Source organism: Pelodiscus sinensis, chromosome 2 (genome assembly GCF_049634645.1).
Source record: "Pelodiscus sinensis isolate JC-2024 chromosome 2, ASM4963464v1, whole genome shotgun sequence".
Lineage (NCBI taxonomy): Eukaryota > Metazoa > Chordata > Testudines > Trionychidae > Pelodiscus > Pelodiscus sinensis.
In genome coordinates this window covers 19,032,403-19,049,360 of record NC_134712.1, presented here as the reverse complement: position 1 = coordinate 19,049,360, position 16,958 = coordinate 19,032,403, and the positions used below count along the sequence as shown (strand labels likewise).

General features: G+C 44.5%; 2 protein-coding genes across 5 annotated transcripts in view; one reads left to right on the top strand and one right to left on the bottom strand.

Annotated features, from left to right (window-relative positions):
* Positions 1–4,869: 4,869 nt before the first annotated feature.
* Positions 4,870–16,068, top strand: RNF139 (ring finger protein 139). 2 transcript variants are annotated; one of them, XM_025184929.2, is made up of 2 exons: positions 4,870–5,054; positions 13,002–16,068. In XM_025184929.2, exon 2 carries the CDS (start codon positions 13,061–13,063, stop codon positions 14,807–14,809), a length of 1,749 nt encoding a protein of 582 aa, XP_025040714.1. In that variant the 5' UTR covers positions 4,870–5,054; positions 13,002–13,060; the 3' UTR covers positions 14,810–16,068. The 2 variants fall into 2 exon arrangements, with proteins under 2 accessions (XP_025040714.1, XP_006123647.1); XM_006123585.4 differs by having other exon boundaries at positions 4,877–5,253.
* The window catches only part of TATDN1 (TatD DNase domain containing 1), a 33,581-nt gene continuing 32,536 nt past the window's right edge, over positions 15,914–16,958 (bottom strand). For all 3 annotated transcript variants that reach the window (XM_025184930.2, XM_006123583.4, XM_075920158.1), the window contains exon 12: positions 15,914–16,153. In XM_025184930.2, coding sequence (XP_025040715.1) covers positions 16,051–16,153 — 103 coding nt within the window. In that variant the 3' untranslated portion in view covers positions 15,914–16,050. The remainder of the gene's footprint in view (positions 16,154–16,958) is intronic.

Sequence of the window (16,958 nt, the reverse complement as noted above, 5' to 3'; positions counted from 1 at the left end):
ATGCAAATACCTTTTTCTGATAGTTTTTTTTCAGAAGAGGCTTTTCTGAAATTTGGCTTGTCTACACTGGGCCAAATTTTGGAAAAGCCTCCTCTTTCAGCAGAGCCCTTCTTCCTCATGGAAGGAGGAAGACGGGCCTTCTGAAAGAGCACGTTTGCTCTTCTGCAAAAAAAAAAAAAAAAAAAAAAAAAAAGGCGTTCCCAATACATGGCAGAGTTTTTCTGGAATACCTCTAGTATCCCGGAAAAACGTCATAGTGTAGACATAGCCTAAGCATCCTCTTTTCTAAGATGAAAAGTCCCAGTCTTATTAATCTCTCCTCATATGGCAGCCATTCCATACTCCTGATCATTTAATTACCCTTTTCTGAACTTTTTTCCAATGCCAAGATAACTTTTTTAAGATGAGGCAACCACATATGCATGCAGTATTTAAGATGTGGCATACCATGGATTTATATAGAGGCAATAAGATATTTTCTCTCTTATTCTCTATCCCTTTTGAAATAATTCCTAATATTCTGTTTGCTTTTTTGACTGTTGCTGCACATTGAGTGGTTTTTTCCACTTGAGTAACAGCCAACTTAGTCCTCATCATTTTATACATATAGTTGGGATTATGTTTTCCAATATGCATTACTTTGCATTTATCAACATTAAAATTAATCTGCCATTTTGTTGCCTAGTCACCTAGTTTTGTGAGATCCTTTTGAAGCTCTTCACAGGCAGCTTTGGACTTCTCTATCTTAAGCAGTTTGGTATCATCTAAGCAGAATTTGTTATGACTCTGTTACACGAGTCAGATTAGATGATCACAGTGGTCATTTCTGGTCTTAGAATTTGTGAAACACTATGAATCTAGACCACTGTGTCTAACACTTAATGGTCCCCGAATGTATTATATAGTGTCTCCTTACCTATAATATAATCTGTCTGCATTGCCCATTCCCTCCAGGTACTGAGGCTGGAGCTGGGAATGGAAGCCACAATCAAAAATGGGAACTATGGCTAGGAGCCACAACCAGGACCTCAGATGAAATGGAGTTGCCGGCAGATTGGGGCTGGGTGGTGATCTCTCCCCACTCCCATGGGGGCTAGTCAAAGGTCCATGGCATCTCCCACCATGTCCCTCTGTGCCACTCTTGGGAGGCACATCCCAGTTTAGGGACCAGTGGCTTCACTTGTAAGCACATACATGTTGCTCCCCTTTCCCTTCCTTCCCTCCTCATTTTGCCCACAAAAGCTCATGATACTAGATATATATAAAAAAAAACCTTCTGCCAGGTAGCGCCAGCAGCAGCCAGGGCCAGGTTCAATATCTAGGGGTTCCTTTTCATCCATCTCACACAAAACTGACTTGAGCCCCCACCCAGTAGAGGGAAATCCACATACACCTCTGGTCACCTCTGAGAGGCAATGCTTCCCCACTCACAAGCACAGAGTCTGAGCGCAGAAAAGAAACTTTTAATGACAGAGGGAGAGAAGTCACATGGCATTAGCTTGTGAAAATACCACGAACAGAGTTCATAACCAAACCACAAGTAAATGTCCCAGCTCAAATGGATTGAGCAATGTCCTTTGCCTCTAAGGCCCACAAGTCCAGCAATGTAAGTGTCCCATTCACATGCCCAAACTTTCTCCGTGCCCCATTCTCAGTTGCTGCCCTTGGTCAGGGCAGAGAAGAGCTCAAAAGTGATTTTTTTCAGAGCTCATCTCCCACCCTTGAGAAGGTGGGGATAAGAGGCATCTCACCCACTCCATTGGCCGCTCGCCACTGGCCGCCTGCCACTGTTCCTACTGGCCACCCACTGGCTGCCTGCTCCCACCAGCTGCCCCGTTGGCCACCTGCTCCTGCCAGCCACATGCTGGATACTCCTACCAGCTGCCCTGCTGCTGCTTCCACGATGGGTCTGCCTCTGGGGCAAACCTAGTGATTTCAACTCTTGGTCAGTTTCCTCAGTGATTTTAGCTCTTGGCCTATCACCAAGGCTGGCCAAAAGATTCCAACCCCCACTGGAATAACATTTCAAAAAAACAAAGAGACTCCTTATGGAGTCTGTTTTAGGTCTATCCTTAGAATGGGGGGAAGGGAGCGGGAGGGAGAGAGACAGGTTGAACCAGTCTGACAGCTCACACCTGGCGAGCATGTAGCCTGCTGGTTCAAGCTCCTTTCTCCCCCCCTTCCCAATCCAATCCACTCCACTTGAGTCTGGAGGGGGCTTGTCCATCTATGACTCTTTACAATGACAGTGTCTCTCCTGCAAGCACTGGTGGTCATATTTTATAATTCCTACATTTAGGGTTAACATGGTTTGTGACCCTACTACAGTGAAATTAGTTACAATACAGGAGGCTCCCAACTTGCGACCGCCCGAGTTCTGACCCCCTGCACTTACAACCATTTTTATAACTGCAGAAGGGGCCGAAAACCCCCGACTTATGTCCTCGGCCTGCATTTATGACAGTGCTTGGTGCTTATCATAAATGAGGATTTGAGTTACGATACCCCCGACTTGCAATGCTTCCCCAGGAACCAATCGGGTCGGTGGCCTCCTGTACATCACATTCCATTCCAAAAATTGACCATCCATCAGGCCTATAGTACTGGCTGAACTGGATTTACATAACCACACCCTGGATTCCTCTCCCATTCCAGCATGAGCTGTATTTACATATAAACAGTTATCTTGCACAGCTAAATGACTGAGTGAGCATAACCACACGCAGGGCTCCCTTCCCCTTTCAGCTGGCTGCACTGGAAGCAGTGGTTCAGACCCTGCTTACATATATACATACAGGGCTCGCCGAACCACTACAAGCCCTGCTCGCCGGCTGCACTGTCTGGCAATCTGCGCTGCGCATGCGCAAATCACGATTGCATTATTTGTTAAGCTCTCTCTCTGGCTACGTCTACACTGGCCCCTTTTCCGAAAGGGGCATGCTAATTTTAAACTTCAGAATAGGGAAATCCGCGGGGGATTTAAATATCCCCCGCGGGATTTAAATAAAGATGTCCGCTGCTTTTTTCTGGCTTATAGATAAGCCGGAAAAAAGTGTCTAGACTGGCCCGATCCTCTGGAATAAAGCCCTATCCCAGAGGCTCTCTTATTCCTACTTCTGAAGTTTAAAATTAGCATGCCCCTTTTGGAAAAGGGGCCAGTGTAGACGTAGCCTCTCTCTCTCTCTCTCTCTCTCTCTCTCTCTCTCTGTGTGTGTGTGTGTGTGTGTGTGTGTGTGTGTGTGTGTTTGTTTTTGTAAAAAAAGTTAGTCTTTAGGACTACTCATTGTTTTTATACAGACTAACACCGCTACCGAGCTGAGTCCTCAAAAATGGTTAGTGTTGACTTATTTCAAATATTTCAAGAGTGTATTGCTACTTTTATTTCAAATTGAACAATATTATCAGTATTATTTAATCATCAGCCTCTTCAAGAATAAGGACATTTCTCATTATAAAACAATCCCCCCACCCCAACCTACAACTTATGAGGGGCAATAGAGGTGGCTGTGTGGTGTTGCAGCGGAAGTCCGATGGGGCAACAGGGGAGTTGCAGTGGGATGCCATGGGGCAACAGGGCAGCGTGAGGCAAGTTATAGCAGGCGGTTATAAGGATGGCAGGACAGTGTAAGAGGATTGCAGGAGTAGCAGTGGGTCGCAGGGCAGTATGAAGGAGTTGCGAAGGGGGCTATGTGGTAGCAGGGGGTTGCAATGGGGAGCTATAGGGCAGCAGGGCAGTGTGAGGGAATTGTGTGGGGGGGCTATGGGGCAGCAGGGTCTGTGAGGATTCCGGGAGTGGGAACAGGTGGCCAGGTAGTGTGAGAGGGATTAGGGGACAGCAGGGTGGTGTGAGGAGATTGCAGAGGTGGCCAAGAGAGGCTATGAGAGCAGCAGGGCAGTGTGAGTGAATTGTGTGTGTGTGTGGGGGGGGGGGGGCTATGTGGTAGCAGGGGGTTGCAATGGGGGGTTATGGGGCAGCCGGGCAGTGTGAGGGAATTGTGTGTGGGGGGGCTATGAGGTAGCAGGGGGTTGCAATGGGGGGCTATAGGGCAGTGTGAGGGAATTGTGTGGGGGGGCTATGAGGTAGCAGGGGGTTGCAATGGGGCAGCAGGGCAGTGTGAGGGAATTGTGTGTGGGGGGGGCTATGTGGTAGCAGGGGGTTGCAATGGAGGGCTATAGGGCAGTGTGAGGGAATTGTGTGTGGGGGGGCTATGTGGTAGCAGGGGGTTGCAATGGGGGGCTATAGGGCAGTGTGAGGGAATTGTGTGTGGGGGGCTATGTGGTAGCAGGGGTTGCAATGGGGGGCTATAGGGCAGTGTGAGGGAATTGTGTGTGGGGGGGGCTATGTGGTAGCAGGGGGTTGCAATGGGGGGCTATAGGGCAGTGTGAGGGAATTGTGTGTGTGGGGGCTATGTGGTAGCAGGGGGTTGCAATGGGGGGGCTATAGGGCAGTGTGAGGGAATTGTGTGTGGGGGGGCTATGTGGTAGCAGGGGGTTGCAATGGGGGGCTATAGGGCAGTGTGAGGGAATTGTGTGTGGGGGGCTATGTGGTAGCAGGGGGTTGCAATGGGGGGCTATAGGGCAGTGTGAGGGAATTGTGTGTGGGGGGGCTATGTGGTAGCAGGGGGTTGCAATGGGGGGCTATAGGGCAGTGTGAGGGAATTGTGTGGGGGGGGGGGCTATGGAGCGGCAGGGTCTGTGAGGGGATTCCCGGAGGGGGAACAGGTGGCCAGGTAGTGAGAGGCTGTGAGAGCAGCAGGGCGGTGTGAGGGAGGCTATGGGGCTGCAGGGCGGCGCGGTGCCGGACCCGAGCCCCCGACGGGAACTCTTTCACCGCCCGAGCCGAGCAGCGGGCGGCCCGGCCGGGCCACTGTGGAAGGCGGGGCGGAGCCGCGCATTGTGACGGAGCCGCGTCTCCGCCTCCCCTCAGGGTGGTGCTGGCGGCCGTAGGCCGAGGCCCGAGCGCGAAAGGAACATGGAGGCGGCCGCAGTGCGGGGGGCCAGGCCCGTCCGGGAGGCGGGAACAGGACTATAGCTGGTCTCTGAGCCAGAGACCGGTACGAGGCGGCGGGTCCCTGGGGATGGCGGCCCCAGGCCCCCCGCACCTGCCGGGGCTGGGCCCGCGGCTCCGGGCCGGGCTGGAAGTTGCGCTGCGGGTGCCCAGCCTCTTCCTCATCGACGCCATCTTCAACTCTTACCCCTTGCCGGGGGGCTCCCTGTACGCCGGGCTCCTGGGGGTGCTGCTGCGGCTGCTGGGTGAGAGATCCCCCTCCCCGCGCGCTGGGCTCCTGGGGGCGAGGCCCCTTTCTCTGCCCTCTCCTTCCCCTGTTCGCCGGGCTCTGGGAGGGACTGCGGGGGGAGACCCGCCCCCCAGTCCACCTTGCGTTCGCCGGGGTGGTCAGGGCGAGACCCCTTCTCCTCTCCCTGTTCTCCGGCTTCCTGAGGGGGGGTTGCTGGGGAGGACCCCCCCTTCCCATCCCTCTCCACCCTAAGTTCGCTTCCCTCTTCTCCCCACGTGCCCCAGGCTACTGCGGGGAGAGACCTTTTCCTTTCCCTGTTCGCCGGGATCCCGTGGTGCTGAGGAGGGAGACCCCTTCCTCCCTACATCCCTGTTCCCGTCGCGCCCCGGCTCCTGTAGACACTGCTAACTAACCCTTTGGCCCCTGGCTCTCTGTTCTCACTCCCTTCCCAACTATCTGCCACCCGCCCTCCTTATTGGAGCCTGCCTCCCTCCCCACTCCTGGCTTAGCCGAGTCATCCTCCCGCCTCGTGGCTGCTGCGCTCCCTCTTTTTGAGGCCTCTGTGTCTCATCCCTGCTGCCTCCTGTCTCCCCGCAACCCCTCTCTCCTTTCCCTGAGAGCCTTCCTGCCCGTGTCCTCCCTGACTCTCTGCCGTCTGACCTGAGTTCTCTAGGCTCTGTTGCCCTGTGGCTCCTTTTTAGCTGCAGAGAGCAGAGATGACTGCTGTTCCCTAGTCTCCTGCTGCAAGTCTCACTTCATTGAGCTCATAGTGCTTCACTCTTTTCTATTCTCACCCTTTTCTTCCTTCTGCTTCAGCATCTCTTCCCTCCTAACAGCAGCAAGTTGAGAACTCATCACTCCTATATTCTAATTGAATTAAATTGAACCGATCTCTTTTGCTGCTCCTCTTTCCTCATTCTTTTGGTTTCTCTGTGTGATTCCTAACCTGTCAAAAAATGAGAGATTTTTGCACCCCTCCCCATAAAAATTTGAGAACTCATAAAATTTTACAATTCCATATAAGTATTAAGAATTATGATTGTGACTTTATCTAGCTAACTATGCCTGCAAGTGATACTGAAGCTAATACATTTAATGTCTCTAAAATAGGTTACACAGTGTTAAAAGGTCCCTTGTCATATGTTCATTCTGCATTACTATACACTTCTCTTTTGAGTTTTCCCTTTTCTCCATGTTTGAGATTGTAATGTTCTGTGTAGTCTAAAGATTTTCCACAAGCCTTTCCTTAGTGTCCTTACACATATCACATTCTGATCAGAGACTAAAAAACACAACAGAAATGTAGTGCTTTATTGAAGCATACTGCAAAATCTTTGAGTGTAATAGAAGAACAGCTATGTTAGGACTGGGAGGGACTTTGACAGGTCATCTAGTGTGCAGTCCCCAGCATTCAAGGCAGGACTATATAATAACTAGATCATTCCTGACTGGAGGTTTTTAAAAACAGGTTAGGAACACCTAAGACAGACATTCCACAGCTTCCCTAGACAATTTATTCCTGTATTTACCACCCTGACAAGAAGGTTTTCCTAATGTTAAACCTAAACCTCCCTTGCTGCAATTTAAGCCCATTGCTTCTTGGCCTATTCTCAGAAGTTAACAAGAAGTTTTTCACCCTCATCCTTGTAACAACCATTTGTGAACTTGAAGAATGTTATCATGTCTCCACTCAGTCTTCCTTCCTTCAGACTGAAAAAACTGAGTTTGTGTAATCTTGCACCTTGTAAAGTGTATGAAAAAGAATCCCCAGATGGGTGGGTAACCCTGGTAACTTGACGAGTCCTGTTTGATAGTGGGGAATTTTGCATTGTTTTCCTGGGTGTGCTGATTAGGGACTCTAATATGTTTATATTACAGTAATGTTCCTGGGTCTCACAAACAGGACTAGGATATTATTGTCCTATACAACCAGGGACTCTAATATGTTTATATTACAGTAATGTTCCTGGGTCTCTCAAATAGGACTAGGATATTATTGTCCTATACAATCACAGTTGAATGTTGGCAGGCAAGGCACATGTTGGCTTCATTTCTTCTTTAAACATGTTTTATAGTACCATAACTTAGCTGTAGAATTTCATTTTTGTAGTAGGACACTTGGAGTTGAAGTGGGAGAGAAGAAATTGAGAGGGAAGGTAAAAAGGGGGAAGGGAGAGAAGGATGGTGAGACGTACAAAGAGGAGAATGAGGTTGAGTAGCTGAGGAATTGCAGTGTTACAAGCAGGGGAGAGAGTTAAAAGGCAACCTGGAGCAATACGGCAGATAAGAGAGAGTAAATTTAACTGATAAAATAGAAAGTTACAAAATATGGTTTCAGAGTTGAGAGAATGCCGCTGTCCAGAGGCTGCAGTGGCTGAACTGGGTAGGCTACATGGCCTAGATGTGTGGGTTCTTTCAGTTCTAGGGTGCCTGGCTAGATGACCTTTGCTTGCCCACTGTGCTTTGCCCACCAGTTGCAGCTGGTGTCAATGGTTTTGGGGAAAAGAATCTTTCTTGTTACTGCTTTTGTCTATGTGTAGGTAAAGGGGGAGAAGGGAATAAATGGTCCCTGTGCATTAGGCAGATCTCTTTTTCCTTCCAGAACTGGAAGGCTCTGACTTACTCCCTCTGTTCCCTAACCTATTATGGGTATGACCGCAAACTGATAAATTACTTTTTTTTTTAAGTGATACTTTCTAAATGTCTCATTGAAACACCTTTCAAAGTCTAGTATGAGGCAGAAGCTTTAGGAAGTGCCTTGAATTTAATACCATATAAATGAGATTTGGTGTGTTTGTTACTAGATGATCTCTATTAAGTACATAATGACAGGATTAAGTGATTATGGCACACTTCAGATTGGTGTCTGCATGATAGGTTTTTGGAGAATTAGCATTGTAATTCTGTTTTTGTTTTTTCCCATGGAAAGTTTTGGAAGTCTCATTCCTTGAGACACTTGAAATTAAACTGGCTGCAGCACCTGATATACTGTAGGGAACAATCCTGTATTGATATAAACACACTTCCTACCCCAAAATGATGTTGACCACTTTTAATTGAAGAACCTCCTTAAAATATTCATGTATTTCATATTGATCAGTAATTAAGTGACTTGATGTGACTATTCCTTCCTGTATTTATTTTTTTCCTTTTCCCTACCCCTCAAGAAAAAAGAGCTGTTGCAGTCAATGTCTGCAAGTCAGAAACAACTTTCTAAGACATATTTTATTCAGTATTTTGTCAACTAGCTATATCTTGATACTTAAAGATTGCACTTTCCAGTTGATAAATGTGTTATTGAGATCAGCATAAACCGAAATATTCAAGTGCAAAATACATATTACTTTGTTATATTGAATTAATAGGAGAATTTTGTTGGTAAAACTCAACATGTAGGCAGTGGTAGTATAGAATTATTCTATTTTTAACAAGTTGACTTAAAAAAAATAGGTTTAAAAGCCCAGGTTAGCTATGGACGGGAGGAAAGGTTGTGTATCCCAGTGAAATTTCACTGAAACTTTTGTAGAGTTCTGTTGCGTAGTTTTGAAACAGCATTCCAGATAGTATGCCTTGTTTTGAGAAGAATGATGCTAGAACAAGAGGTATGGAAGTGCTGCAGCACCTCCTGCTTTGAAGTGGTTTTAATTATATATAGGGTTTCCAGTTTGGTTCAGCATCTCCACTTTAAAAATTGTTCCAGCACTCCTGTGGAATACTGTACAATTACAGTACATTATGGAATCCTGTTTGTTTCAATGTCTTAATTTAATTCTGCCCTTATTTACTTTACTTGGGTAAGGTGATTAAAAAAGTCAGAATGGAATTCTAAAACTATTTGCAATAAGGATGTTAAAATATGATTATATGGCTAATCGTATAGTTGATTTGCGCTGCTGCGCAGAGCAGCAGCAGAGGTAGCTCCAGGAGCCAGCTCTGGAGCCACCTCTGCTGCTGCTCTGCATTTTAAATGTAGCAAGAGCTGCTGGGCTCTTACTACATTTAAAATGCAGAGGCTCAGCAATCAGCGTGAGCTGGGACTGCTCAGTCCTGGCTTGTACTTAGTCCGCTCAGTCGTGGCGGAGCTGGGCCCCTTGCGGACAGTGGCTGTTGCCACCAAGCAGCCCCTGTCCGCGGTGGCCAGCCCTGGCTACCATGAATAGGGACTGTTTCCCAGCAGCAGCCCCTAACCACTCCCCCACTCCTGGCAGCAACAGGGGTCAGGTGGCACCCTGGAGACAGTGCCTGTGGGGAACCGGCTCTAATAGAAGCAGTAAGATGGGGGGCACCACAGAAAGAACGGGGCAAGCGGGGACTGCTTGGGTCTCCTCTCACCCTGTGCTCCCTGCAGCACTTTTGCTTTTGAAATTTACAAGAATCCGGGAGGGCTCTTGTACATTTCAAAATTAGAAGCGTCACCAGGGACTGAAGCAGTCCCTGCTCATGCCCTGCCCCTTGCAGAAACGGTGCTGGGGGGAATCGCTTAAAGCCAGTTCCCCCCAACACTGGCTCCCACTCTCCTCCTCCCCCACCCATTGCTGCCTCTCTCTGATAGAAGCAGCAAGGTGGGGGAGTGACTAGTCGAATGTTTACTATCAGACTAGTTGCTAACATCCCTAATTTGCAGTCTTTCTCCAACCTCTCTGCTTAACCTATCCCTTTATCTCCCTAATAATATACTTTCCTTTCACCATTTCTTTTGGCTCCAAGTTTTCTTAAAACATTAAAATCACTTCTCGGGTCTTGCGTACCTGATGCATTAAATTGTCACTTCAGAAAGCAATATCTCCTTTTTGGGGTGTGCTGATTTGACAGGTTCATTGGAGATGTGGCTTTCTTAATCCAGCTTGCACTTGAGGAGGATTGGGAGAAGAGGCTGGCAAGAGCCAGTGGTTGTTGAAAGAGTTAGAAAATAATATGTAGAGAAGTAATAGTTCCTTCTAATATAACTCTATGGATGTTTGAATACTCTGTGAAATTTTGGGTGCCACATTAGGGATGTAATAATGTAGTCCATTAACCGAAAAGCAAAAGCTTATCGGTTAATGCTATAGACTACATGCATCCCTTCCTCGGAATTCATGAGATTAATCAACTTATTCAATTAATATTTAACGTCCCTATGCCACATTATTAGAAAGATATTGACAAATTGCTGGGAGTACAGTTGAGAATAGAAACAAGGGAATTAAAGATATAGGGATGTTAAGAGGTGGGTATTTAATCAAGTGGTCGATAAAAATTCTATCAACTACTTGATTAGTTGATAGGCAGCCCAGATTAGTCCTGGCTTGCACTGGGTATAAGACCAAATCCTGCTGCAGCTGTGAAGAGGGGCTGCTTTGCAGCAGCAGCCCCAGTATCCCCCTGCCACCTCTAACAGAGGCAGAAACAAGTGGGAGGGAGGCAGATGGTACTGGGGAGATAATGCTGGGGGGAAACTGGCTTTTAAGTTGGCTCTCCCAGCACCAGCTCCTGCTTGCCCCCCTCCCTTGTTGCTGCCTCTGATACAGAGGCAGCAAGGTGTGTGTGTGGGGAGGGGGGAGGGAATGCGAGTAGTCGACTTGACTACCCAATAAGCTGACTACCTAATAAGCATAGGCTTATTGGGTAGTTGAGTTGACTACTCCCTTACATTCCTAGTATTGATTACAGTATGAGGCAGGGAAGGACAGTAATGTTTGATGGGGGCCACTCCAAAAATTTAAGTGGTCAGGGGCCATACTGTTCCATGACATTAATGGAAGAGGAGGTGCAAAGTCTGGGATAGTGGTTGGGTGCAGAAGGGAGCTTAGGGCAAAGGATTAAGGTGCAGGAGGGGTGTAGGATCTAGGAGGGAGTTTGGGTGAAGGAGAGGGTTGTGACCTGGGTGCAGGATCTGGAAGAGGATATGGGAGTGAAAGAGAGGATTCTGACCTGGAGGAGGAGTGTAGGAGAGGGAGCAGGCTCTGGGAGGGGCATGTGACCTGTGGCAAGGGTGCAGGAGAAGTACAGTGGTTTGGATTGTGACCTGGGTCAAGAGATTAGGATGCAGGGTCTGGGAGGGGTATGGGTGCAGGAGCGGATTCTGACCTGGAGAAGGGGTACAGGGCTTGGGAGAGGGTAGTTTCCTAGGGCAGGAGTACAGGAAGGGAGGGGGCAGGGGCTGCTCCATTCAGACTGGAGTAGTTAACCTTTTAATCGGTTACATCATGTTTAACTGTTTAATCAATTAAATGGGATTTTACATCTCTAGTGCCTTCCATATTCCTGCACACCGCTTCAGAGCAGCTGTGGGGGCCATGTGCCTTTCTGGAGCCTTGAGGGGGAGGGTTACTTTGTACACTGCCCATCTTGCAAACAGGCAGTTCCCATTGACTAATGGGAGCTGTGAGATTGTGCTTGGGACTGGGGCAGTGTGCAAAGCTTTTCCCGCTACCCCCAAGCTCGCAGTTTTCAAAAACCAACACATGGCCCCTTGTGGGGGCGGAACAGGCATGGAGCTTGGCTGAGGCTCCTGCTGCCCCTGTGGACTGGGTTCTGACCATGGGCCATATTTTGCTCATCAAGTGGATTGCAACACTGAAGGTGTTAAGAAAGGAATTGGATTGTGGGGGAGGGGATGGAGGAGGAGCATGTCAGTCTTAAGCAAAGAAAATTTTGCTCCCCTATTTGCACACCCTTATCCTTCAAATCAAGTAATCCCGACCAGGCTCTCAATATATACACAAAAGTAGATAGATTTATTATTGATGATACATTTACTATAAAATCAGGGGAAAAAATGTGAGGTTGCAAAACTCGACTTCAAATAAGTGGTCACCAACCTGAAAAGGTTGCAAAATGCTGTCCTAAGCAAACTGAGTAGATTTTGTCATTTGAGTCAAACAGCCCTGAGAAATATATAAAAGAATTGCAGGATCTTACCCTAGATTTTCAGCAACTTTTTACAGATCTGGATAGGAATCAATATCCTGTATTAAAATGTATGCACAATTGTATTCTTGGCAGTCTCTCTCTTAAAATCACACTTATTACAAAAATAATTGTTTCCTCTTTTCAAACTAAGAAGTTAAATGAATTGAGCACTAGCTTATTTTATGATGTTGTAATAGCTTGACTTTTTAGAATTGAAATGAACTCAAAATAGCAATTAAAGAATGTCTGAAGATTTCAAAATATATTGATAGCAACATCTTACTTGCACTGTTCTCTACATTTTTAAAGTAATAAAAAAGCCAGTTTTATGGAAAGATTCTGGATTAACTCCAGCCTGAAGTTATCTATAGATCCACAGTTCGGTGTTTTAGTTAAAAATAGGATATTGGGCTCAATGCTGGCGTAGATGAGTGGAAATTTAGTGGTGTCTGATGTACAGAAAGACAGATTAGATGAACCAATAATGTCCCTTCAAGACTTAAAATCTATGAATCTCCCTACATTATGTCTTAACACTGATTTTGAAGGCTCCCACTTTGCCAAGATGGGGAACATAGCTAGTCTTTCTTGCAGTTTCAGTAGGACTTCACAGTTGTGGTTAGTGACCCTACTGTTTTTGTTTCATTTTTGTGATGTTTATTAAAAGTAAGTTAAGTAGTCTAGTGCTTAAACAGAAAAAGTTAAATTTTAAACAGTAGCTGTATTCACAAATATTGTTATAGAAATGTTTAAAGGTAAATAAATGTTAAGGCTAAAAACTCTGAACCTGGTTACCATGAGTGTTTATAGGTAAAATGTGTAGATCTATTTTTGGCTGAAAACTTAAATTTATTTAATTCTGTTTTTTAGGAGTATTTGTATCCAGTGTTGTTCTGGTGTTGCAACAGCGAGCACTTTTCAAGTTTTATATGATCAGTTCGGCATTTCTGCTAGCTGCAACCTCAGTGTTGGTGAATTATTATGCTTCTTTGCACATAAACTTCTACAGTGCCTACTACACAGCAGCTTTTGGAATTCAGTTCCTCCCTCGTAAAGGACCTTCACTATGGATGGCACTTTCTATCCTTCAGCTTACCTTTGGAATTGGATATGTTACATTGTTAAATGTGCAGTCCATATATTCACAACTAATCATACTGGATATACTGATTCCTATTATAGGCTTGATTATTGAATTACCTTTAAATGTCAGACAGATTTTAGTCTTTATTTCAGGTCTAATTCTGACATTATATACCACAGTCATCTTAGTTATGAAAATTAAATGGTTCTATTATTCCACACGATACGTCTATCTCCTAGTAAGGCATATGTATCGCATTTATGGATTACAGCTATTGTTGGAAGATACGTGGAAAAGAATTCGTTTTCCAGCCGTGCTGCGTGTGTTCTGGCTAACAAGACTTACAGCACAAGCAGTTGTGTTAACTTATGTTGTCAAGATGGCAGAAACTGATACACAAGAGAAGTTCTACTTGATTTCCTGGGAAAATTGTTGGGAACTAGTTTGCAGTCTTATTATAAGTGGGTGTGATTCTACTTTAACTGTCTTAGGTATGAGTGCTGTAATTTCTTCAATAGCCCATTATCTGGGACTTGGTATTTTGGCCTTTATTGGATCAACTGATGAAGATGACAAGAGGCTTGGTTTTGTAGCACCTGTTTTATTTTTTATTTTGGCTCTGCAGACTGGCTTAAGTGGTCTAAAGCCAGAAGAGAGACTAGTTCGCCTAAGTAGAAACATGTGCCTTTTGTTAACTGCAGTCCTGCATTTTATCCATGGAATGACAGATCCTGTACTGATGTCTCTCAGTGCCTCTCATGTGTCGTCATTTCGCAGACACTTCCCTGTGCTTTTTGTTTCAGCTTGCCTTTTTATTCTTCCAGTTCTTCTCAGTTATATCCTTTGGCACCACTATGCACTAAATACGTGGCTTTTTGCAGTTACAGCATTCTGTGTGGAACTTTGCCTGAAAGTAATTGTTTCGATCACTGTTTATATATTATTCATGATTGATGGCTACTATAATGTTCTATGGGAAAAACTTGATGATTATGTCTACTATGTTCGTTCAACAGGCAATATTATTGAGTTTATATTTGGTGTAATCATGTTTGGAAATGGAGCTTATACCATGGTATTTGAATCAGGAAGTAAGATTCGGGCTTGCATGATGTGTCTACATGCTTATTTCAACATTTACTTGCAAGCAAAGAATGGGTGGAAAACTTTTATAAATCGCAGGACAGCTGTTAAGAAAATAAACTCACTTCCTGAAGTAAAAGGAAGTCGGTTACATGAAATAGATGATGTATGTGCAATCTGCTACCATGAGTTTACTACATCAGCTCGTATTACTCCATGTAATCATTACTTTCATGCACTTTGCCTTCGGAAATGGCTCTATATTCAAGATACTTGTCCAATGTGCCATCAGAAAGTATATATTGAAGAAAAGGAAAATGCAAATATTTCTAACAATGGGTTTGTTGCTGCACCTAATGAAAATCCTATAGAAGTTGCAGAAGCTGCTGCTGAAGCTGCAAATGAACTAAATGAAAATAATGACAGTACCGACAGTGATGATGATGATGACTGTGTGGCAGAACACCAGAACGAGACTCTTAATGTTGATTCTGACTCCCTGGGTGACTAAAAGCACTGAGCTATTTGTTTATTCAGCAACAGAATAAAAGTACCACTTCATCATTGTATACTTAAGCACAACAACAGTATCTCAGTGTTGTCTGTGAATAGTTGTCAGTCTGTGCTACTGTAAATATACCACTAATTATTTCTGGTCTCTTTCATGACTACTTAAAGTTATGTACATTATTGTACATGGAATAAAGTGTTTTCACATGTTTTTAAGACAAATTTGGATAAACACTTAATTGATATGGTGACACTTGTAATCCATCTGCTGTGCCAAAGACTGCATACTAATAATTCTGTAACAATGATATTTTGGTTGTGAGTTAAATGATTAAAGAAATGAGACCATCGGTTTTCCTAGAAGATAAATTAGAGATGAAAAGTTTTGAACAAGAGTTAATCTACCTCTAAATTTAAACACAATGTTAGCAGTAGGAATGTTAAAAATCATGTATTTGTGTATATGTGTAACCGCTGAAATTTTTAGTGGTTATGCATTTACATGCAGGGGAGCAGCCGACAGCCAGTATTATGGGGAGCTGGCTCTTAAAGCCATCTTTTCTCCTCCTCCCACACAGGCAACAGTGTGGGGTGCTGGTGGGAGCCTGTGGTTGGGAGAAGCTGGCTTAAACACCACCCTCACTTCCCCCTCCTGCCTCTGTATCACAGGCAATGGAAAGGAGGTGTGGGGTGCGTATAACCATAACATTCACCAATAAGCCTGAGCGTATTAGTTAATTGTGTAACTGAGTACACACTAACATCTCTAGTTAGCACAGAAGTTTTACAGCTGTAAAGTTCTGCTCTCAAGATTTGTAGAAAACTTAATAGGACTTGTTTGTGGAATAGAAGAATAAAATTGCTGTGTTTTCTCGAAAACCTATATGATGGTAAACTTCATTTATAAGAAGTTACCATGTACAATAGGAATTTTGGCTTTAGCAGACTTATTTTAATCTGATAAAGCCAGAGTATGACTAGCTGCTACAGCCTACTTTTAAAATGTATCCTAGAATGTTGATGTGAGGGAAGTAGAGCTACAAAACACTGTACAAAAAGCAGACCAAGCTTGTTGAGGCTTTTAGATATTCAGTATTTTTCCTACAGAGACAGGTTTAATCTTGTCATATTGTGGTATCACACTAATTTTTTCTAAATGACAAGCTTAATTTGCAGGGTTTTTTTAAATAAGAATAAGAGATTTTGTATAAAGCATGCAAAATAAAAGAAAGAAACATAACTTTACATATCTGAAAAGAAGACTTTAATAGTATTGTTGTAAAGCGTGTTGGCCAGTTCAAGTGGGTCTTCCTCTCTTACTGCTGTCATTATCTCCAAGACTTGACTAAAAAGAAAAAGGTTAATTTTACTCATCAGTTTAGTGCATGTGTACACAAATAGCTGCAAGGCGATCAAGATGGTTGGGATACTTATAGATACAAGTATACTTTAGTTTCATTTGTAAAAAGTAACTAGCTTCTACCAACTTAAAACATCAACCACTCAACTGGCAGTCTTCTAGTCTTGGATTCTTTGACAACTTGTACTTGGCCTAACTGAACAGTTAAACAACCTTATATTCTAATGAAAGTGATTCTGCTATACCAGTGAAATTTCTGCTAAACTCCCATTTTGGATAAAGTGCAGTAAGGTATCAGAAGTTCAAAGGGAGAAATAATGTCCATAAAAAGCACAGTCAATTAAATAGTTTTGAGTAGGGATGTAAAGTCCCATTTAATTAGTTAACCAGTTAAATGATTAAATGGAGGCAGACAGGAGAGCTATTCGAGCTCTGCTAGGTTGGAGCAGCCTGGCTGGCTGCGGACATGGGCTGCTCCAGCCCATGCTGACTAACCATTCATATCCCTAGGTTATATTTTGCTTCCTCTCCACATTTATTTCTAATGAATAAATTTGTAGGTGTTTCGTAATAGGCTGTTAAATGAACACTTCAAAAATATGGTATGCTAACCATAAGTCTTTAAAAGGGATGGGGAAGAAGCCAAAGGATAAGACTAGCCTAAAGAGTTGTACTTCTCAAATTGTTACCATGGGCAGGTCTGCACTTACTGGGAGATTGGCAGTGTGGTGACCGATGCCCCAGGGGTCAATTGAGCAGATCTAGTAAAGGCCCATTAAATCAACTGCCA